Source organism: Epargyreus clarus, unplaced genomic scaffold, assembly GCF_041222505.1.
Source record: "Epargyreus clarus isolate Ecla_fem2 unplaced genomic scaffold, WU_Ecla_fem_2.2 ptg000027l, whole genome shotgun sequence".
Classification (NCBI taxonomy): domain Eukaryota; kingdom Metazoa; phylum Arthropoda; class Insecta; order Lepidoptera; family Hesperiidae; genus Epargyreus; species Epargyreus clarus.
In genome coordinates this window covers 7,624,384-7,648,771 of record NW_027332234.1, presented here as the reverse complement: position 1 = coordinate 7,648,771, position 24,388 = coordinate 7,624,384, and the positions used below count along the sequence as shown (strand labels likewise).

The following is a 24,388-nucleotide window of genomic DNA, read 5'->3' as shown; positions in this document are numbered from 1 at the left end:
TTACGATTTCGTAAGTTTAATGAAGCATTTGAAAGTTTTATAAAACTGATATGTTGTTTGCTGCGGGGCAAGAGCGTACGTCGTTCACGTCAGTTCAATCAAGCTATTGCACATGACTCATATGAGACAGGAGTATAATGTGTGCATGTACTGATGGTATACGAGGCCCGGCGCATCAGGCACGACCGGTGACCCGAGGGGGCGCGGTCCCTAACTCACCTCAATTAACCAGCATACATCGATGACTGTAGGCCGGTTACACATCAGCCGAGTTACGTGTCTGCTTGAGGCAATGTACTTTCTCCCGTGGACTTATTTAAAATCGTCTCCAACGAATGATTGACGCTTGCTCTATTGTTACCCTCATCGTTACATAACCCGATTTGATGTGCCGTCACTCAAATGAATATTTTCAGTAGACCCTGTTTTGATAATGTGTAATGATGCGTATTTTAAACGCTTGGCATTTAATTGTGAGGCAATGAATGTGTCCGTTTAACCTATGTACTAACTTAGGATGCGACTAGATTAGGCACTCGTATTAACTGCTCTCCACTCAAGGTGTTTTTGCAATATGTCAATGTTGCATGGTTTGTCACTCAGGGCATTTAACTTCCCTTCTATTTTATTAGTACATACGTCAATTATGTTTTTCACGTAGTATTTATACGATGATTCATTCAGCTATAAGTTCCATTCTTATGAAATACCCGGCACACTTGTTTCAAAATCCACACAATAAATCCATAGTTTTTGACGTCACCTATTTGTTCAGCTTAATGTCTCAGCACATCATTATCTCGATTACTTCTCATTTTTATAAAGTATTAGTTTTCATTTCCACGAGCGTCGTTTAAATTAATAGCCTCGGTTGGAACGAAGTCATCTGCCATTGTTTATCGTGTGGAAATCTTTAAACTTAGTACTCCATTATGTTGATTGTGATAAATGTTTTTGTCAAATTCAATTCGCGTGGAAAGTATATAATTTGTGTGAGGAATTTAAATGCGTCGTGGCGTCTTTTTGTCCTTATTTAAGGCGAGCGTTGTCGCTGGGAGCATGAAGGGTGCAGTAAGAAGGCCGATGACCGCGATCTCCTCGAGATTCGGCCCAGAATGCATTATTTCGATTCTCCGCAGTCCTACATCATTCCCAATCGAAAATTCCACGCCTGATGTCTTCTTCGGTAACTGCGCTGCTTTCTTTATGATTTATGACCGCCTCGCATCGTAATTACATCTCCACTTTATTTATGGTCTTGTATTTATTTATTGTCTGGCGGCTGCACTCGAATCTAATTTAGGATATGTTGATATTAATAATCATACTAGAGATATTACTGAAGGCAATTGAAACTCAGGCAGGCGCAAGCAGGAACTACTGCACGTGTTTTGACATAATTGGGAAAGATTTATTATAAGCGTATTCACGTACACAAGTTTTATATAGGCGTATTATATTATAGTCCATTGTCCATGGAATAAAATAAAATGATAATAATTATAGTTACCTACAATAGAAGGTAAAAAAAGGAAATATCCTTTGGAAGACTCTTACAAAGACTTTAATAAATTCCTATAAATCTTTACCTTTCTGTGTATATATTATGATCTTAAGTCTCTTTGTCTATATCAATTATCGCTTAGTGTTACGGTGTTGTAGCTAATGTGTTAGAATTAGCATTACAGGGCCTCGCTTCCTCGCTTCTACATAAGTGTAACACTTGTACTTAACACTTTTCTACTCAATGTAATAGGTACCTAACTACTGTACAACCTTACAAGGGAACCATTACAGATTATTATAATTATTCCCTTTTAGTTATTATGATTTTTAGTTTACTGTATGTTAGTTGTTTTATGTATCTTGGGTCTTAATTACTGGTTATGACTGCTTTTTGTTTTACCGAAAATAAAGTTTTTTTTCTACCTTTCAAATTTTATATTAGTCGCTAAAATTTAAATATTATAGTATCAGTTTGCTATTTGTTAGTACAATATTTTCAAGTTTCTCTTTACGGATTATGTTCGTAAAAGCCAAGTGGGTTATCGTTAATCGGCAATCGTCGGTTTTGTTTTCACCAGAGATGAGTCGACAATTCGTCGGTATCGTGGTATATCATTACAATAGATGTGTCGCGACGACCCGCGGAGTCTTGACCTTTTGAGATGTCACGACGATTGTGGAGGCGGTCACATACCATCGGATTTCCTTCTTGTTTATGCGGAAGAACTTTGGTATTTTGAATATGAGAAAAATATTTAGTAATGCGAGTAGTATGAATTTTAGCGTCGGTCAAAGGAAGACCCGAGGTTCCTAGCACAAACATATCCAGAAAATCCATTATTTTGTTAAGTTACAACCGTAACAAAAATCATTGACTACTCAATTTGAGATGACGGAAAACATTACTTTTTGTTGTCGTCTTTAATAAAAAGAAACGAATTTTCAAAAAAATCCTCGAAAGTGTATGAAATTTACCGTAGATTAGACATCATAAACCTAAATCTTTCGTTCCAAAGACCTAAACATTTCCTTCGTCCTAAAATCTTCACATTCTTAAACGTAATCCGTGCCTAGCAATGGAATTCTCATTTGAAGATGAGGATGAACATTCACAAAACACCTAAATTTAAACTCTAAATGACCATCAAATCAATGCAGTTTTACACAACACGGATTCTGTACATTTTTTGCGATACAATTTAATTTACGATATTATATTGTCTATGTTTATTTTACCTGTGTTGTTCACGTTCTCGAAATCCAGATGAGTCATAACCTAATTGTGTTCCGCGAAACAGTAAGAGCATTGCATTATCTCGAATTACTTACCGTTAATACCATTCAGCAGTAAAGTTATTTACAATGTTCACCATCACTTTAATCCAATGTGGCGCCTAATTAGTCTCCTTCCATAAGTCATTTGTTAAGATTTAAGTTTTAATGTAATCAGACAGGTATTTATGTATACAGCCAAATTTATCACTTTGGGTAATGAAGCTTACTTTTTTAAGTGGTAGAACTTGTATGGTTTGACTGGGCAATTACACCATTAACTAAAGCAGTGAAGCAGTTCTTGGGAGTAAATTCTGGCTGACTTACTTACCTACTTATTATGAGGCGACCATAAGTCCGTAGGAGGCAACGCATCTGTAATCGGCTTCAGATAGAACAATTTTTTGAAGGTGGTAGAACCCTTTGTGGTTTGACTCCGCCGGCACCACCGCCACACCTATTTCTACCTAATAACAGCAGTGTTAGGCGCTGCTGTGTTCCGGTTTGAAGGGTGTGGTAATGGAGACAGACTTTTCCGAGGCGTTCCAGCTTAGCCCTCAGGGGTAGCGGCGCATCTGTGGCCGACCTCAGGTAGGAATATCTAATCCTATCTGGGATTGATTACAGATGTCCATGGGCGGCAGTAGCCACTTACCATCAGGTAGACTGCATGCTCGTCTGCTACTCCTATATTATATAAAAAAAAGATAGAACCCTTATTCTACATAGAGTTGGTTACAGATTTACATAGGCGGCAGTGTATACCCCTAAACCTGTAAAGTCTGAGGACTAGATTGAAATGCCATAAGATGCATTTATTTCGGCAAAATTTGATTGTTTTTAATAATCTAGTGACTAAATACCTGTTACGTAAAGATGTTTTGATGACCACGCAAAAGCCAATAGTTGCACAATTGAATAAACACTAGTTACGCTTTACCGCAAGTGTGCTTACCGTAAGTGATAGTAGGGTCGGCAAATATATCTATTTTAACACGTATAATTTATCTGAATTAACATTATTATTTTCAAAACTAAAAATCACGCTTTAATAGTAATTGAAACAACAAAGCAATAATTGTTGCAATCTAGTAACTTTGCGATGAACTTTCTCTAAGGCGCTTGAACAATCTCGCCTCGAAAATCGTTAATCCTGAGGATGTTGATAAGGACAATGGTACAAAATTATTAAAATCGTGTATTGTCATCGGTTTTTGATATTTTTTCAAAATTTTGAATTAAACTGAATGTTCAAAGTGGATAGAAATCGGGTTCAAAGATTCCGTTCCTTGTTACTTACATACATACCTATATACATACATACAACCCAAGCTAATAAAAGCGTGTTAAAAATACACATTATAATTACATCCGCCTTTAAAACTCTATTTTCATAATATTTGGTGTCAATTTTTTTATTAAATAACGCTAAGTTTATTTACTTATTTTATTTTGATTTTTAAACAGTACATATTTTGTTTTTTATAGTTTAATTTTAAAATTTCATTATCATGTTCACACCGAGTATAGGACTCAGAGATTTACCCGGTTGATGGTAGACATATGCGAAACAGGTAAACATGAAAAGAACCTTGCAAATTTTAAAACCACTTGATTTTAATTACTTTTGATTGATAATCTGCAAAAAAGAAGTTCATTTCTCTGTTGCTATATTACTATGTTAATATATTTTCCGGCCTTTTGTTATGGAAAAGTGGAAACCCTACGCCCATTGCGTGGCAAGCCGCGTGCCAACTTTCCACTGTTGACAATACCCATCTAAAAATAATATCGTTATGTCAACAAAACTAAAAAGACGCCAGCTCGCCACTTCGAAGGGCTAAATGCGTTACGTAGTGAAAGTCGCTTCGGTTATGGATTAGTCAAACATAATTTAGCCAAAAATTTAGCAATTAACTAACCGTTCACTTGTTCTGTTTATCTTTTTTGTTGGACTTAGTTACAAGTACTTTTATGTTTTTGAACTTATACAATGACTATAGAGGTACCTAAAGGTAAGGAGAAATATGATATTAGTCTAAATATTCCGATGGGGTTATACCAGCGTTTACAGATTTTAATACGTTAGATTCATGTATAAATTGTTAGGCGAATTTTTTAAGATCTTTATCTTTAGTCCAATAAAAAACCGTTTAAATCATTCGTAGAATCTGAATGCCCATTACGTAAAATATTTAAATGTTGATTTTGTGTAATAAATAAAAATCTCTTTTAAATAGTAGATATTTTGAATATGACATAAAATATATGTCAATGTGGGTTGCGCCCACATGTTTTATTAATTATACATCTATACCTACATGCGAAAGTGTAAGACAATGATGTTACAACACCTTAATTCATTACATAAGCATATCGTGAACTACGCAGGTGTATAAAATTTGTATAATGACATATTTTTATGTTTGTGACAAACTTTCAAAACTAACAACATCCATGTCAAGTTTCCGCGATACAGAAATAGACTAGTTTTTGGTGGTCTGCTGTCTATTTCTTATGTCTCTAAAAATATCACTTATTTACATAAGTTGGTTGATTTTAGTCTCTGTCAGCTGAAGTGGTATGCATTTTTATAACAGAGGTCTAAGTTCACTTTTTTTAATTTACAATTTATGGGCGATTTTGGTGCCCTACCCATCATCATTTTAGTGCAGCAATTCGATTACCTATATTGACCTATGCCATCTTAAATATTATTTCGTAAAAAAAGCATAAACGTCATATTAACAGATTACGACATAAACAAAATTTACTATATTTGCCTTTCACCAGAGTATTGACATTAATCTTTATTTGTAGCATTTAAGTGTTACTTCATCATATTTATAATCATCATACAAACTACAAAGTAGCATCATAAACACGCTATGTTCATCATCTAAGTATTTAACGGCACTTATCTCGTTGGCATAATCTGTTTGAGACGTTTTAAAACAGCTCAGCCGAGCCTAAGTGTGTCCAGTAAAACGGGAAACGGAATGGAGAGATAAAGATAATTTGTAAAAAGCACAGAGCCATAAAGCACGCGTTGCTCACGCGCATACTTTATCTATGTCAGTGTTTGTCAACCTTTTTCGTAGCACGACCCCCTTTGTTTTTTTTGGAAGATTGAGTGTCAAACGCCCAGGCAGTCCATCTGATGGTACGTGGTCGCTGCCGCCCTTAGACCATCTGTAACCAACTCTTTATAAAACAGGGGTAGGGAGGTCTACCTATAGATGCGTTGTCATGCTCGAGGACTACCGTGGTCGCTTCATATTATGGCATCTAAACCCTTCGACTGCAAGAACTGCTTCACGCTAGAAATATATGTGACAGTGGAATCTACCCTGTCAAACCATACTCCTTCAACTGTGCATATACTTCCTGATCCCCTACTCTCGGCTGTTCCTTACGTATATTATTATAATTGCCAATAAACATCATTTGAATTACAGTTTTAGTAAAAATATCGACACACGCGACACTAGAGGCTTAGCGACCCCCTAGGGACTCAACATGTTGAAGAACACTGACTACTTTGGGACAGTTCATTCGTTATCTAAAAACTTGCGTACGCCGTCCCCACTTACTCCAGTAAACATTTGACTTAGAAAGTGCAGTTCCGTGTAACACGTCCACAGATAACGTTTACGTGCCCATTTTGTCCCGAATTCCTGGTACTTAAGCAGATTTAACGTAGAATAAGCACACAGGTGTCGATTTAGGAGCGAACAAATTCACAAGAATTGCATTGATGCTTAGTGGTTGAAATCTGCTTGATCAAAGGGTTTAAGGTTCGAACCCTAGATACGCACATTCGACTTTATTCGATTTTGCATAACGTATAGGTAGTGCGTATTCATCAATTATTATTTGCTTTATCGGTAAAGGAAAACCGTAAAGGAATCTTTAAATGTTCTCAAAAGGTATGTGAAGTCTACCAATTTGCACTTGCAGCGCCGTGGATTCGTGGGACAATAATAGGTTTCCGAAAACAAAAATTAGGTACTACCCGTGTCAAATAACCTCGGAATATGTTATACATGATTTGGTAGGTACTACGTAATAAAAAAATCTTACTTATCGGAAATCCTTAAAGATTCCTTCAATGCTTTTTCCGTTTGATTTAAAAAGAGTGCCTCAAAACAGTATCTAAGATATGCTTTAAATACAATCCCTCTCTTTATCTCGAACAATGGGTAAACAATGCTTTGTTTGTGGCGTTTATCTTAATCCTAAAAGATCGTTTAATAGTAAAGCCTTTTTACTTGTTTTTTACTATTGTCTCGTCTGTTTTTTATGTTTTTTGGGATTTGTTTTCATCAAACACGTAACCTGGCTTATCTCCACTTTAGTTCGTTTTGTTATTTTTAAAATATTATTTGAGTAAAAAAATACAATGCAACATCCACATCAACATTTTTTAACTTTTCTGTTTACTTTTAATTTTATACCTGTACTTCTGAATGTTCGCAGAAGATATAATAGAATGGATGAAAAAAACATCTTAAAGAATACGGAAAAGTTTTTGATTATAAGTATTTATGTGAACTTACGCTCTTTATTAATTAAAAATTGACGTCAAATTTCGATCTTTGTTTGATAAAAAAATATATTGATTGTTTTTTAATAATAATTGGGGTAAAAAAGCAGATAGAAATAGCAAACGGATTCCTAATAGCTGTTTATTTAATTCAGATTAAATTCCAACTGTATTTTATGTTTGTTACCTCTTTACAGTAATAAGGCTCCGACGCCTATCTATCGCATCAACTCGATTTTATACTAATCTTACAAACATAACCTATCTGCTCCGATAAATATTTATTCGTTGATATAATCTAAACTTAAACCAACATAGGCATTACTTATCATACAAATGTTGATGTAATCGCCTCAGAAAATTAGAACGAGTAACGGCGCTGGTGTCAAGCTGTCTATTTGAATGGAAATCACGATGAAAACGTAGGCCGGGGCTGTGCACTTGTAATTATACTGTAATTATGTAGTGCCTAGCTAAGGATGTATTTAATATGGATATGAGCCTGATCCTAAATACTGTTAGACAGGTTTTAGATAATATAGAAGTAGCAGACGAACCACGATAAATGTCTACTGCCGCCCATAGACATCTGTAATCAACCTTAAATACATAAGGTTAGGTTAGGTTAGACCCTTCAAAGCGGAACACAGCAGTGCTTAAAACTGATGTTATTACGCAGAAAAAGGTGTGGTGGTGGTGCCTCAGTATCGAACCACAAGGGGCTCTACTACCTTGTAAAGGTATACCTTGCGCTTTAAATATTTCAATATTTTAAATTATGAAACAAAAATATCACTTATGATTTGAAAGTAACAACTTACAATATAATTCGGAAATGATTCAACACTAGTTCAATTAATTTTAAAAGGTCGTTTTAAATCCGTGTTGCGATTTTAAAACTGATGTCAGCGATTATACAAAATAAAAAGAAATGTCACTATTTCCATAAAATTACAAGTTACATCATCATTTGTAGTTTGACTAATTTGTTTATTATCTGGCTGCTTGCTACAAGCTACAAGTTTGCTACAAGTTTTGATGCGGGTTATTCATGAGGTAAAGTATTATTAGATATGCGTCATTTTGTCTAAACTCTTTTATTTGTTTGAAGCCTTTAAAATATTTTGGGGTTCCGTACTCAAAGAGTAAAGCGGGATTCATTATTATCAAACCTCCACCGTCCTCCGTCTGATCGTCTGTTACGGTGATCTATCTCTTAAACCGTAATGATGACATTTTTATGGGATACATGGATACGGTAATTTTTTGTTCTTTTAGCTTAATCTATTGAACGATGATACTTTGACAATTAAATCACAAAGCTTGTATTGTTCATCTATCGAACTGCTATGATAAAATACTTAAATCACAAAAATCTGTGGTACGGAACCGTTCCATTGGCAGTTTGACTCGCACTTGGACGACTTCATTATAATCTATGACAAAAAAGCCGAAATCTTTCCTCCTACAGTACATTAGTGCGTCATTTCACTGGAATCTATCATTAGTTAGTTTTTTCTTGGACTATACTTTTGAACATTTGAAAACCCGTAATTATGGATCAAAATGATAGCTTAGAATGACACAGTTGACTTGATAAGGAAAAGCCGAGAACATTTGTAACACCCGTTAGATCTTCGTAAGCTGTTTAAAGTTAAACGACCATCATCATTACATTAGTTTTTATAGCCGCCATAAATAGTGGTAGCAGGTTGTTAAGCAAACTTTACAACAAATCTGACGTGTAACTAAATTATCGCAAATAAGTAAGTTAAGATGGGTTTAAGTAACTTAAGTGCTACATGAGCAACATGAGCTACTCATATTATACACTATATATTATGAGTAGCTCATATTGAAATGTGACGTAGTTTTTGAACTTTTAAGCAATTAGATTTTGTTATCTATAAATAGGGAAAACAGCAGTAATAGTAAAGTACCTACAGTTCAGTACCTTTTCTTCTTTTCTTTGCTAATTGATTTTTTGTTTAATAGCTCAAGCTATTATAATAATATAGTTTATAACAATCTTATATATAAAATTCTCGTGACACAATGTTAGTTACCGTACTCCTCCGAAACCGACCGATTTTCACCAAATTTTATATGCATATTCAGTAGGTCTGAGAATCGGATACTATCTGTTTTTCACATACCCCTAAGTGATAAGGATTGTTCCTTAACCCTTAACATTTTTATTTATATAACGTTTTTTTTTTTATTTATATTACTTAACGTTTTCAATAATGATTATGGTAAAATTTTAACGTAACTACTAACGTTTATTCAATTAGTTATGAAGCTCTACATTTATAATGAAAGGGATATTTTTAATAACTGTCGTCTTATAACTCCTCGGTCTTATAACAGAACTCAAACACGATTAAAAAGTAACGTTTGTTGTGATTAATAATTAAAAAGGCGACCGCATACAATGGGTAGTCTCACGGTTCTCTGTTACATAATAATAGTAAGCATTGTCGCTTCTCCGGGAGCAGGAGTCGTGCGGCGCCCGGGAAGTGGGCCCAGGACTTGCACGTACGACAACATTAGAATTTAGATTACATTCGATTACACAGAGCATTATATGTTTAGAGATCCCTGCTACGTTTAAGTTTTATTTATAACTACAGACAGAGTGTGTTAGATGCGTGTCGTGGTAGACAAAATAGTATTTTTCTGCATGTGTATAAACGCATTTACATTTGCCGTAACAACACAACACAGACCCAGTTTGTGCCTGTCAAAATATTGTAGGTATAGAAAAATATGAATTTGTACATAAAATTTAAATTAAAAAATAAACATGATGCGTGTGTGAATGAATATTTCAACATTTGTTTGGTTATTGTGATCATTTATGCAGTCAAAAAACCACGGTGTCATTTATGAATTCTAAGTACCCAATCGTATGTTTTTGAAACAATCAAATGTGTAAGATTTATCACTCATTTTGTCGTTACCGTAAAGTGCGTCAAGATGAAGATGTCATCTCTATGTATTTATTGCTCTGTGGTTCCTCACAATACAAGCCGTGAATCATTTGTGAGTAAAATTATATAACTTTTAATTCAATCTTTGTTTGCAGGCATCTCATTCATTCTAATCCAAATATTTATGTATGAAAATTAGACGAGTTGTTGTGTAACCGTAAAGGACATCTGTTTGGTATAACTGAAGAATTAATCATTGTTTGTTTACACTTTACTGATATCAATGTGAAATACGATTAGGAATTACATACATTTTACTTAAATGTAGAGTCGCCGCATTACCTTCTTTTCTTAATTGACGGTTCTAGGACTTGATACCTTCTTTAATTTCCTTTTATTTCCCCTATTCATTTATTATCCCCCCTATCCCCTATTTATTTATTTTCCCCTTTTATTTTCAATTTTTTATTTCCCTAACTACTGTGGTTAATTAGGCAGAAATAGGTGACAAAACCAGAACACAGCAGCGCTTAACAACTCTGTTATTAGGTAGAAACAGGTGTGACGGTGGTGCCGCCGGAGTTGAACAACTGAGAGTTCTACCACCTTTTTAACGTTCCTTTATATTGTTTTAGATCGAGCGTCTCGCGCAATATGAGCGGCTGGTGGGCGGCGGGTGCGCGCGGCGGCGTGCGGCGCGCCTCTCCGACCTGGAGCGCGTGCAGGATCTGTTCCCGCACGACTACCTCGCGCTGCACGACGCCGACGCGCCGGCAGCGCTCGCTTCGCATCATGCACAGGTTTGTGTCTCACTTGTCTAGGAATTAAAAGAGTTTTAAGGCCTTAACGCCGCGCTAAGCGTAAAGCGTTAGAAGTAAATCCTGATGCCGCGCTAGCGCCAGGATGTGTTGTACTAAGTTAGTAGAAAGTGGACACACAGCGCGCACGTTAAAAATCTAAGTGTGTGTGATGTAGGTAAAAACATTTAAGCCTCTTAGAATCAGAAGGATCTAGGAGTCCATACATGGCAAATGGAGCATAGTAATGCTCTACTTCTGCTCTCAGAATTAGGACAATTTTGATTCAAATCTGTTTTGGCAAAGTGTAGCTTAGTAAAAACACACATCTTTAGAAACGTTATGGAAAACTGTTTTGTTTCTAGGTTCTCCACCATATTTACTTTCACTGTTAAAGTAAAGAATAATTTGTTCAAAAATTTTGAGAATCACACGATATTTTAACTGATGATCTTATGTTTTTTGCTTATAAATCTCATAAATGACCTTCGAAATTTTTAAAGTTTAATAATATAGATATTTGAGTTATTAATGAACGTATAAAATATATTAATCTTCTGAAACATAATTTTCAAGTTGTAAACCTATAGGTATTTGAAAGTATTAGCGCTGGTGCGTCGCGCACCGCTGCACTTATTGCGTCTAATTACAGAAATACCTTTCGTATATTTCATTGTGCACTTTTTGCACAACTAAAATGAAGTTTAAATCAAGCCCAATAAACTGTCAGCAAAAACTTTTAATAAATATCTAGGTACACCTACAAAATAAATTTTAAATAAATTGTGTAACGTGATTTTATGTAACCAATATAATAATAGTAAAACTATAATTGTAAACCATACTGTAGATCTGCAAACTTCTAAGAACAAATAAATAAATCTTTTAATCTCTGAACAATAAAGAGTACCAGCCATAGTCCAGCGCGTTGGCCAAGTTCACATTGGAAGACTTCGCACAACTGGCTTCGTTCTTAAAAAACGTTCTGATACTCGTACATTCTTCGGCGTGCAGGTTTACTCTCGATGTTTTGAAAAATCAGAAAAGTTTTAAATATCAAAGCCTGTGCCTGGAATTCGACCTTCTGACCTCCCGCTTGAAGAAGCAAAGATTCTTACCCACTAAGATTTTTCAAATATAAATATAATATATACATCAACTTTTGTTTTCCAGAAATCCAAGAGTCTCCGCAAGCGTCCAAGCTTGGACATTGGGGGATCAGTTACCGCCAGTAACCCCTCGCTGTCACCGCGGACCTTCATCATGGAGGCGCCCGTGCAGCTCTGCCCGCTCGGCTCCACCTCCCCACCGCTAGAACGTCATTTCTTCCTCTTCAGCGACCTACTCCTTGTAGGGAAGTCGAGAGGAACGAACTGCTTTAAGTTGAAAGAGAGTGTAAGGCTGGCTGAAGTATGGCTGTCGATGCCCGAAGGTGAAGACACTGGCTTCTTCGTCGGATGGCCCACTTTGACTGGAGTTGCCAACTACCTCGCTACATATCCTACTCAAGCAGCAAGGGACACCTGGTACAGGTAAGATACAACCAATTTTCTTATACATTCAATAATACCAATAGTAAGAGAAAGTTGGTAGAATACAATATGGTTCGACCGGGGAGGTGTCAACGCCACACCTACTTCTAGACTTAAGTAGTTCTGTGCTTCATTAGAAGGGTGTGGATGCTAGCTGAGTTACAATGAATGCCACTATCTTTAGTCTCATAAGTGGCAATACATCTGTGATCGGCTTTAGGTAGGTACAATTCCTGTTCCTTATAGAGTTGGTTATTGGTGTCCATGGTCGGCTGTTACTACTTACCGTCTTGAGGAACGTTTGAATCATGTATGTATGAATGCAGTCCATCTGGATTTATACTTATTAAAAAAATGACGCTCTTGCACGTGCTTAGTGTGTCTATCAAGGCTGATCCACTTTCCATTCATGTTAACATACCATAGAGGCGCGCGACCTTGCGTTATCGAAGAATCCATTAGTCGAGAGACAAGTTAAAAATGTATGCATTTGTTAAAGCGAAACATATGTTAATGTTACATTAACCTGTTTCTAACAGAACAGAGTGATGTACAAGGTATTTAAATGAGTGACCAATATTCATTTTTATTTTTTGTTTAACAGGAAAATCCAAAACGCGTTAGGCACTCAGCTGGGTACAGAACCAAAATCAACCAACATACAGATTTTCTATAAGGATTTAGCGAGCTCTATAGAATTCGTAAGTATTTACAACGGTCCCAATAGACGTGCTACTTTTAGCATCGGTAATTTGCGTTTTAGCGATTGCAATTTGCATCAATCGCACATTTTTGGCGAAGCGTTTGGCCGCGGTATCGAAAAAGCGCTTTTTAGGGACTAATTTCAGTCGCTAAAACCGGTCCAAAAGTAGTTGAGATTAGCGTGCGAAATACGCGTGCGATTAATTCGTTTGGTTGCTGCGTCTAGCTTCCGAAAACCTACATTGTCGATCGTCAATGCTAGAATTCGCATGTCTGTTGGAGATTTTTTAAGCCGACAATTTCTAACTTAAAATCGAAAACAAAACTTTCACTTGTTTATTCATCACACTTTCGCGACATATCCTGAAATTGTTTTTAGAAATCAAATCACGTAGAAATCTCTCATTGAACTGAATCAGGCATTCACAAAAGCGCTTTTCTCTTTGTGAACATGCAATTCTTCCCACTGAGATGTGAATGCAGAATTTTAAATAAGATGAAACTCAGGCAGAATGTCTCAGTATGTTAATTAGAACTGTACAAGAAAAATCATTTACTTGATTCGAATGAAAGTGTTTCGTACACATGTTAGAATATTGTTGTTGACTTTTTAGCAGCGCAGAATACAAATTACTCGGTTTAGTTCCAAAGGTTTAATTATACCTATGTAAATAATGATGAAATCCTATACAATTTTCGGGTTCGAGTGTATGTCGACAGCCACAACATAACCACAAACACTAGTACAGAGTTATATGTTATTATCAGTATCGCAAATCTGATAATTAAAAATACATTACAAGGCGGTACACACACACACTACTCCACGTACGCAAGCACGCACACATGCAAGAACGGACGCACACACTCATGAAAACACTAACTAACGCACAGAGACACGGATACGCTCACGTACACAAAAAACACAATCACTTATATTCTTGACTTTAAAATAAGTCATATGATAAATTAAAGATATTATTTTACATAGGCAAATAATAAATGTATTATTTCCAGTGCAAGACGGTATCAGTAACTCCAGACATGAGCGCCCGTTGCGTGGTGCGCCAGGCGTTGCACGTACTCCAGAATGGGACAGAGGGAGAGGGAGATCACGAAGGAGAGCCCGAAGGAGACGAGGGGAGATGGGGGGCAGCGAACGACTTCACCCTGTTCGTACGAGCGGGTAGAGATGCACCCCCAACTCCTCTACAAGGCATGGAAAGGCCTCATGCTGTACAGGTAATTTTCATGATAACATAAATGTTGAAATAAAAGATTTACATATAAACACAACAAATAATTATAAATGCTCAGCAAATAACATAGTTCCTACTTCATTAAATTTACACCCTTAAGCATTCCAATTAAAAGTATATAATATAAAACATTTTATCTCTTACAGATGTCCAGAATAAGGCAAACGTTGTCAAATGAAGATGGATTTGATTTAGAACATGTCAACGCTAAAAACAATCCTTGTGGCATCGTGTTCGAGTTGAGGAAAAAGAATCAAGGGTTGAAGAGGTAAGTGTTAAAAAAGCGTGTTTTTCTATTTACTTCCAAATTTTGTAATTAGAAATATACATATACCGATACCGCTGCATGATTGGTATTTGATAAACTAGATGGCGTTGGTTACAATTAAAAGCAAATAAATTATGTGTTACGTTGTTGGGCGCAAGTTCCATCCCCGTTAAAAATATATTGAACTGTTATTCCAAATACGTCAATCATCGTCAAATACTATTATTTACTTATACACAGCTGGAAATGGTTTTGGGCATCCACGCGAATATGTAGATTTCACAAATCCTTGAAATTTATTTTTTATACTTTAATATGTGATATTGGTGATATTTTTTTTGGCGTCTAAGCAAGTGACCATTTATTTCGAATACATGTGGTGTGAAATAAAAGATGTTTCGTCTTGATCGCTGGATTTACTTGAAAAACTCCGAAAGCACATGGAATTTGGAATACGCAATAGTAACCGTCTGTAATAGTACGTCGTCCGTCTTACATTCAACTCCACTCCCCCGCTCACATCCTTCATTCCGTTCACTCCCAACATTTTTACACTTCACTCACACTCATTCGTCTTACGTTCCCTTTTATGCATCTTCTTACATCACTTACATATTACCTAAAACTAATGATATAATTTTGGCAATCCTACATACATAACTTTCAAAAATTAGAGGTTTCAGCTTGGGATTCCAAGCTCGAATCCACTATAATACCACTGCCTCATTGGCACTGCACTTTAATAACAATATTTCTGTTTATTCTTTTAGCACGACAACCCCAGCGCGCGGTCTCCGCTTGCTCCGGCGCGGCGGTCGGCTGTTCGGCGTGGCGCTGACGCGGCTGTGCGGCGGCGCGCCCCCGCCCGCGCTGCTGTCGGCGCTGCGGCGGCTGCGCGCGCTGGCGCCGCTCACGCACGGCGTGTTCCGCCGCAGCGCCAACGCGAAGGCGCTGCGCCTGCTGCGCGACAAGGTAACCTTACCTCTTTTTTTGTTCACGAGGGGGTTCCTTCAAAAAGTACTCGACACCGTAGGAAGCGACGCCGCGTTTGTAAGACTTTTACCGCACTAAGCCCCAGGTGACCCTGCCCTGGAGCAGCAATTTACGCTCCTCCCGCACACCAGGTGTTTACGACGGCATGCGACCACACATACCGTAGTCCTCCCCGGGGTCGCTTGCTGGACGCTTCTAGCTCCCACTCTTGCTGTCCGCAACCCCAGAAGCCTCTTTTAGACGCCGCGGGCTCTTTTAGACGCTGCTGTCCACGCTGCGCCTATGCCTCAGAAAAGTATGTCTCCCTTACCACACCCTTCAAACCAGAACACAGCAGCGTTTAACATTGCTGTAATGAGGGAGGAATAGGTTCGCGGTGGTGCCACCGAAGTCGAATGACAAAGGGTTCTAGCACCTTTATTCTATTACAGTTTTAGTTCGGAGTTTGTATTTGTGGAAGATGTTGAGAAAACTTCCATAGCGTGAGTCAGAAATACTATTGACGCCACCGATTGGCAAGTTTCGAAAAGAGGCCAAATGTAGCTTTTTCTTTCTAAAAGTAAGTCGTACTACAAAAGATAAGAAGTGAAACTAAATTTTTAATTTTATTTCCAGTTGGACACCCTGGGTCCGTGGGCGGAGGGTTGCGCGGAGCTGGACCGCGCGCCGGTGCTGCTGCTGGCGGCGCTCGTCAAGGAGTTCTTCCGAGCGCTCCCGCAGCCTCTCCTTGCATCTGAACTTTATCCCGCTTGGCTACAAGTATTAAGTAAGTTCTTTGTACAATTTGTGATTATGTGATATGTATATTGTACATTTTCGTAGTAAATGGAGTAATTTTGTAATTTCCTCGTTGCGACTGTGTACCCTCGATCATATTCCTAAGACAATATGTGCTGCAATTTTCTTGACTGTCTTGATGACGACTGCTAGCTGCAATGGCAGCAATATCTAAATCGGCAAAAACCTAGTCCATTAAAATTTTCATAATTGTATTTGTTTGCCTACTTGTCTAGTATTATAATCTTTCGTCATCATCTTCCTATCTAACATAATTGATAACTTATTCTCAAAACAAATTCCATCTTTAACAAAAAAAATAATAATATCGTTATACCAACTGAAACGTATTTTTATTGTTACAGGTTTACCGCAAGCAGAGAAGGTACCAGCAGTACGCTCGCTTCTGTTAAAACTGCCAAAGGCTCACTACAACATGTTGACTTACTTTGTATGCCTGCTCCAGGCTATCGCAAAGAAGTCCAACATTAACCTCATGTGCCCGATGAATCTAGGCGTGTGTGTAGGCCCCAGCCTCTTGTGGCCGAATATCCCCTGTGACAAAGCTCCCAAAGCAGTGCCAATGGTCGTCGAACTCCTCATAGTGAAAGCTGAGGCTCTGTTCGGACCCCAAATAGCAGGACTTCTCGGTAACGGGAGCCCTGAATCCTCAAACGCGTTACTAGACTCCGGCGCAGAAGAAAGCGACAGTCTACATTCCGTCGGTATATCATTAGATTCCATGGAACTATCAACGCCCAGAAAGGAAAAGTTGTCTCTCAGTCGTGATTCTGGATTGACATTGTCAGAAGACGATTCTAATAGCAATGGAGGGAATAGTCCGGCGCCGAGGAATATTCTACATAGCCTGTCCGCCCCAACATGCAATTTGCAAGAGCAGAAATTAAATTCTCGATATAATACCGAAAGCCACAACGTAAATGGACTTCCGCAAGTAGCTCAGCGACAGCAAAACATTTATTCTAATAAGGCGGAAATGTACAGTACTGTGAATGAGGAACTTTATACGATGCCATATATGGGTGAACGTTATGTACATAATACTATTAACATAGGAATCTCGAATGGTATCGACGATCGGAATTACGTATCTAAAACGGCGATACAACGCTCCACAGCAGACATATACGGTCAGAGTCCGGCGAAGTATATCACGGGCTTGGAACCACAGAAACCACCGCGAAGTCACGTTTCTAAAGCAGCTCGGACGTCGAAAGTGTTCAGCATGTTCGCAGAAACCCAAGACGTAGACAAAAATGTATCCAATAAAAATTTCAGCAGAGCCAAGAGCTCAGACAATTTGTTAGAAGCAAAACAGGAAGCGATCGACTCAAAACGCGATCTAGTGTCTAGTCAAGAAAACATAGTTTACAGTAACATCCACGACCTTGCCATGTTCACCGAAAATATACAGAGACAAAACAACTACCAAACACACGCAGATATCATGTCGAACATGAATACCAACTATTCCCGCGTTTACACTGGCTGGGAGAAGAAAAGTGCCAACTACAACAGCAAGGACAATAACTACTTATCGCAAAAAATATACGGGCAGCTAACCAAGAAACCAGGGGAACTCTCGCAAAGCAAATCGGATGAAAAAGCAACACCGGCAGCCACCATTTTTACACGAAATGACTGGTCTCGTCAAGCAGCCAGAACGAAGAGCCTTGAAGTGAGCGAAGACGGCCAAGCTAACTTTGACAAAACTCGTAACGGAAACTACGAAATCAATATCGTCAACACATGTCGCAAGAGGCGATCTGATCCCGCGCATATGTGCACTAAAAACTGCATAACACTATCCATGGCCACGAGAGACAAGGAAAAGACAGTCCCTCTTCAAAATCCCTATCCTTACATCGACGATCATTCCAGCAACTCTGAGGACAGCAAAAAGTGTCGTAATCGGAATTACAACTACAATAAACTCAACCAATCGAAGTCTCTCGCTAATATAATACTGCAGACCGATTCAAGCAGCAACGACACACTGTACCAACCACAAAACTCATTCAACAGTCGTTCAACGGAATCGCCGGCGAGCGAGAACTCCTTCGAGAATTGTTACCCGACTCAGTACAACGAGCCGCTGTACACGTCGGTATACAACAGGCGAAGAGATATCTTCCACGAAGAAAAGACGGCTAACATGTTCCCCTCGGATATCTATAAGGCAACTCCGACAGCAGTTCAGCCAGATTATACTGGGGAAAAGGAACAAAACAATAATAAAAAGCCACCGCTCATGCCACCACCCGTGCCACCGCGAAAGATGGTATATCCGAGGGTTTTGAAGAAATTCCAACCGGTCCACGTAAATAAGGACGATAAGTCACGATCTAAGTCTGTGCCTCCTCTGTACAGAGACCCACCGAATGGAACCGACAAGAAATCTCAAAATGGTGTAGCATTGGACTGTTCTGAATCTGATACGGAATCTGAATCGTACGTTTGAACCTTCGGAGTCATCGTGTCGTTCGAGTATCTTAGGGTGCAATAATTATTTTATCATTCATTTAATAATTAAATAAAGTTTTTGTTTTAAAAGCAATCTCAACTAAAGTGGGTCATGACTTTTAATAATAATAATATTGTATATTTTTACTCAGAATTCTACTAAGTAGGTATCTTATCTATATTATAATTTTACCGATATTTGTGAATCCCGCCTTATTATTTCTAAAATAATATGTGACCATAACCTGAGTTATTTCGGTGATGTAATTCCAAAGACGTAAGAATAGTTTGCAAACTTAATGGTATTATAGGAGATGTAAATGGATGTTTGTTGACATTTTATTATTAATCTTACTTTGTGGATTGTGTAATTACTTCAGCCACGTGTAGAATCTTATCGCTAATCGAACCGAGGTGTATAATTAAATTCATGTAGCTCGTTATAATCTATTGTGTCATTTACGCTAGAGTAATAAATTTAATATAATATTATTATTGAACTATAGTAGACAACTAGAGAACATTGTAAATAATGTATGATAGTGTACCTATATGTACCTATGAAATAAATATTAAATTCATATTTTGTAATGATACACAATATTGTTTTATTTATTTTTACACTTATAACCTTTCACAATTCTATTTCTTTTTTAGTTTCAGTACTTTCAATTTTATCCCAGTCTTGTTTTTTTGTTGATCCCATTGCAATAAATTGTAATCCTGCTACAATATAAACCAATGATGCTGTGTAGAACACCGGTCTCCACGCTTCTTGATAAGTCTGCAAAGATAACAATAACTTTAATAACTTTTACTTGTATGATCACTGCATTGAAAATTAATTTTCGTGTTGCGCTGCACGTTGGACTATGGCTTAAGCCCCTTTCACTCTGAGAGAGGAACCGTGTCCAGCAGTGGGAAAATAATGGGTTGATTATGATTTTAATATTTATAGATATTTTCAAATTAACAAAGAGAGGAACCGTCCCCAGCAGTTGGAAAAATTGGTTAAAATTACAGAACAGAATAAAATATAGTCATCTTTGCTGTCAGGCCAAAAAAGGCAAGGGTCACCGCAGAGAAGTCAATGGAGTGTCCTCTGAGGAGCTAAACTTAAATTAAGTTCCTATAATATAAATCTATATGATAATTAATAATTAATTATAGTATTACCTCTTTATACTTCGTAAAATACGCTGTAACGTACGGTGACAAGATGCCAGATAAAGTAGTCAATGTGACTGTTAAACTAGTTATGGATCCAACAAAATTGGATGTTAAGTCATATGCATTAGCCAGGCTTGAGAGAGTAACCAAACCGTTTAGAGTCAGTGCTAAGGTCATCACCATAACGTAATATAAAGGTGAAAATCCAGGTAACACCATGCACAGGACCAAACAACCAGGAATTATATGAGATCCAACGGTTGCTACTCTTCTTAACACTGGTACACTCAGTATATTTCTTTTTAGTAAGATATCTCCTATGGATCCAAAGAGGAACGATGCCATTGATCTGCATAAGTATATCATTCCGGACAATGCTCCTGTTGATGATATTTTGTAACCGAGAGCGCTGTTGATGTAACTTGGGGCGGCTGTTACTACGAAGGAAATGCCCCAGCCTGTACCGAAAGTCAAAATCAATAGAGACCATACAGGACGAGAAATCAGTATTCTTCGGTAGGGTGGGAAAGGCTGAAACAAAAAATGAATTCATTTTCAATCAAATGTAAATAAATACGTACTAGATAACTTTGAAATTATTCAAAATAACATACTTGAACAATAATATAAAATTATTTAAGCAGTTCTCAGCATAACGACAAATATTTACCTTAGCTTTTTTCATTCCTTTAATTCCATCGTTTATGTATTGCATTTCCTTTAAAGATATCCTCGGATGATCATTTGGTGTATTATAAATAAGAAGCCACCATGGAATGCACCACAACAGGCCAATTATTCCAAAAGTATAGAAGCCCCATTCCCAATGAAAAACGTCTATGATCACGCCGCACAGGGTCCAAGCAATGAAGGTCCCGATAGTTCCTCCAATTATGGATCCCAAAAATTTTCCTCGTTCGTTTGGGACGGCCCAGCTCGCTATTAATGTGAACATTGCTGGGAAGAGAAAACCCTACAAAAACAAAACATTAAATTGGATAGGTAAACAACATGCACATGAGTAAAAATCTTTGTTTATTTGTGAAAATCATGACACTAAATATATATATTTTGTGTGAATTTATAATTTAAGTGATATGAGATATACCTAATACTAAATTGCATCAAATATTAAATCACAGTTGATGCTTACAATAAACCACTATTAAAACTGTTAAAAACAAAAAAAATGTCAGCATTCCCTTATAGTAAACTTTACATGTTTGTTTTAAAAGATTTAGAAAAATATTGTTCAAAATTTTAGTACTTACCTACCTACTTAAAAAACATTAATTACACCATATAACTTACACTGAAGAATCCAATCGCAATTCTAGCGACAAGCATCAGCTCATAGCTGTGTTTGGCTGCTACAGGGCTAAGTATTGTGAAGATAGAACTTAGAGTCACCGTTATGAAAACCACAATTCGTGAACCATAACGCTCTGCAATCAACCCGCTAAACCAATTAGAAGCCAAGTAGCCCCAGAAGTAACCGCTCAAGATGTTTGCCCTTTGGTAGGGCGTCCAATCAAAAGTGACTTGCGATTGCTAAAAAGTGAGTAAATATTTATGAAAACAATACAGAGTAGTCAGGAAACATAACAAAGAAAGCACTAACATGAAAACATCATAGAAATAGCAAACGAGCTACCAGTCCAACTGATGGTAAATGGCCTGAGCATAATATAGTACCGAAATGCAAGAACTGCTTCACGGCACAAATGTGGTGATAGTGGATCTATACTACATAGTTCCAACACCTTTCTTATCACGTTTTTAGTCCTTCGTACCTTTCTGCCTGATAGCCTCGTCTAATAGCCTCGTAGCTGTATAGAACTTGGTAAATCCTTAACTTCAAAAAAGGCGCAAAAAGAGCTCTCATCCAAAGCCGGCGATGCATTGGCGACTCCTCTAGTGTTGCAAATGTCCAAAGGTGGCATTGACTTGACTACTTTCCATCAGGTTTTCCACGTTTGCTTAATCATTGGATTAAACAATAAAAAAGCTTATACCAAATAATAAAATAAATATTTAGAAGCTTATACCAAATAATAAAATAAATAGAAAGAAAACTGAAGTATTATCAAATTATATTACTAGGTACTTAGTTTATGTAAGAAACTTACGGTGTAAGTCGTGTTAGTAAGCGGCACCATGGCAACTATATTGACGCTGATGTTGACTCGCATCATGTAATTGATGCAGGTGTTGGTAAATATCATCACGGCGACGATCCAACGACATCCTGCTTTTTCTGTGAAAATAATACCGAATGACATACTACTCGTACCTCGTATATGAAATAAATACACAAGTAGATAAAGTACATACAATGGATAAGCATATAATAACGATATCTAGAGGTCATCATTGTTGACATCGGCACTTTCAGTTCTCCAGCTTAGATTACCCGACATTAAAACTTCTGATCTCATAATAAATAATATACCTATTTTCATATGCTTATATTAACATTTTGAATTTATTTATTATTATTATATTTTGAAAATATGTTTTAAAGTAAAAGGAGATAGGTATTAAGCTTTATAATGTATACTTTACTTTGTATTCGAAAACTTACATGTGTCTTTTATTTGGATTTTACGCTATGAATCAATAAAATATCAGATAGAACTGAGATAAATAGAGGTGAAAAGTATATTTATTATCAGCAAATCAGTATAGCAACGCGATACCATGAAGTCAAATGTAAACAATAGATTATCTAGCGTTAGTATGTAACATTTAGCCTATTTCACCATGAAACGGGGAATACTTGCGGGATTCTAAATTAACGATTTCTATAGTCATAGCCCCTCACTAGGATTTTTCTTGTGACGCAGGTGCCTACAGTGGGACACCGAAATACAAATACACCCAGAGTCAGAACAGAAATGTAAGGTCATCATTTATATGTCAGTCTGGTCAGGGATCGAACCTGAAACGCACTGCGTGTCAAACGGCAAAGCGATGATCGCCACGTGTACTTTCCTGTATTTAGCCAGCGATGATGCTACATATCTAAACTTTTAAAAAATATCCTTAGACTTAAGACCTCTTTCCTCTGTGAAGTCGGTTAAAAAATTAACGAATATTAGTTACTGACTGTGTTACAGTTCTGAACTAGTGCGCAACCAAAAAAACTCTGTCCTAGTTTTCTAGCGATTGGGTAATTGAGGCTTTAAACATCATAACTTTGACATATTATAAAGCGAATAAGTTTTAAAATTATAGCCATTAAAATTTATCCTGGCACATAAATAGAAACAATGATAACGTTTAAAAATTGTTATTAATATTTTTGTTCGTCAAATTATAATTACAATAAGTAACTACTTACTTAATCTTACTTTATTATTTTGTTTTAAATCAATATTTTGTCGTTAATATTAAAAAACAAATCATATTTTTTTATTCCATAATTTTCAGATTTCCAATTTATCAAAATTTAAGAACCTGATGTAATTGATTACTTCAGAGGTATTCGTCATTCTTATTATAAAGAAATGCTTTCGAATTACATACAAAAAAATAACATATTACAAAACTTACCAATAAACATCTTAACTACTTGTCTGTTAATTTTCACCAATAACCATATTATTTTTACATTATTTTTAGCACTTTTCCAAACAGTTCTCTTATTTAAGTACTAACAAACACTATTTCGGTGCTCTTAGTTTTGCTTGCAAACACATAATAGCAGATACAGAAATACATTGGTATATTCCGAAATAGATAACACTGAATCGGTTTTATCTTAAATAAATGTTAAACCACATGAACAAATAATATTATACATACGAGTAGCTTCTTAAAACAGAAATTCGTATCATTATAATTCCGTAACGCTCGTTTTAAGGAAAATAGTGTTAAATTACACATAGTATTTTCTTTTTTCGATAATTAAAAACATAGATGAATAATAACTCAAACGGAGGGTTCCGGTCCACCACATTTTTTTATATTTGAAACGAATGCATTGTGAAAATTTGAACTATCGATCTATTACGGTTCAGTAGATAAAGAAAATAACGGTGTAAATAGCGGTTTTTATGGCCACCCTCCCTTATTTTTAAGATTCTTAATATTTTGAAGGTGAGCAAGAAAAGTCCTTAGAAATATGAATACAACAGTCATATCACT

General features: G+C 36.8%; 2 protein-coding genes across 4 annotated transcripts in view; one reads left to right on the top strand and one right to left on the bottom strand.

Moving 5' to 3' along the window:
* The window catches only part of LOC140753806 (uncharacterized), a 185,324-nt gene extending 165,654 nt beyond the window's left edge, over nucleotides 1-19,670 (top strand). For both annotated transcript variants that reach the window (XM_073088594.1, XM_073088595.1), the window contains 8 exons: nucleotides 10,893-11,057; nucleotides 12,228-12,586; nucleotides 13,191-13,287; nucleotides 14,306-14,530; nucleotides 14,694-14,815; nucleotides 15,586-15,787; nucleotides 16,424-16,574; nucleotides 16,951-19,670. In XM_073088594.1, the coding sequence (XP_072944695.1) occupies nucleotides 10,893-11,057; nucleotides 12,228-12,586; nucleotides 13,191-13,287; nucleotides 14,306-14,530; nucleotides 14,694-14,815; nucleotides 15,586-15,787; nucleotides 16,424-16,574; nucleotides 16,951-19,067 (3,438 nt within the window). In that variant the 3' untranslated portion in view covers nucleotides 19,068-19,670. The remainder of the gene's footprint in view (nucleotides 1-10,892; nucleotides 11,058-12,227; nucleotides 12,587-13,190; nucleotides 13,288-14,305; nucleotides 14,531-14,693; nucleotides 14,816-15,585; nucleotides 15,788-16,423; nucleotides 16,575-16,950) is intronic.
* LOC140753809 (uncharacterized transporter slc-17.2) lies at nucleotides 19,664-24,294 on the bottom strand. Of its 2 annotated transcripts, XM_073088597.1 has the most exons (7): nucleotides 24,047-24,293; nucleotides 23,795-23,927; nucleotides 22,369-22,496; nucleotides 21,551-21,790; nucleotides 20,910-21,212; nucleotides 20,246-20,770; nucleotides 19,664-19,853 (listed from the first exon to the last, which is right to left on the bottom strand). In XM_073088597.1, exons 2-7 carry the CDS (start codon nucleotides 23,802-23,804, stop codon nucleotides 19,704-19,706), a joined length of 1,356 nt encoding a protein of 451 aa, XP_072944698.1. In that variant the 5' UTR covers nucleotides 23,805-23,927; nucleotides 24,047-24,293; the 3' UTR covers nucleotides 19,664-19,703. The 2 variants fall into 2 exon arrangements, with proteins under 2 accessions (XP_072944698.1, XP_072944699.1); XM_073088598.1 differs by lacking the exon at nucleotides 23,795-23,927 and having other exon boundaries at nucleotides 24,047-24,294.
* Nucleotides 24,295-24,388: the final 94 nt, after the last annotated feature.

Coding starts and splice junctions, on each gene's coding strand:
- LOC140753809 (XM_073088597.1), bottom strand. Junction 21,213..21,550: donor TTGCGATTGGATTCTTCAGT/GTAAGTTATATG, acceptor TTGTTTTTGTAG/GGTTTTCTCTTCCCAGCAAT. Junction 19,854..20,245: donor ATTTTACGAAGTATAAAGAG/GTAATACTATAA, acceptor TTATCTTTGCAG/ACTTATCAAGAAGCGTGGAG.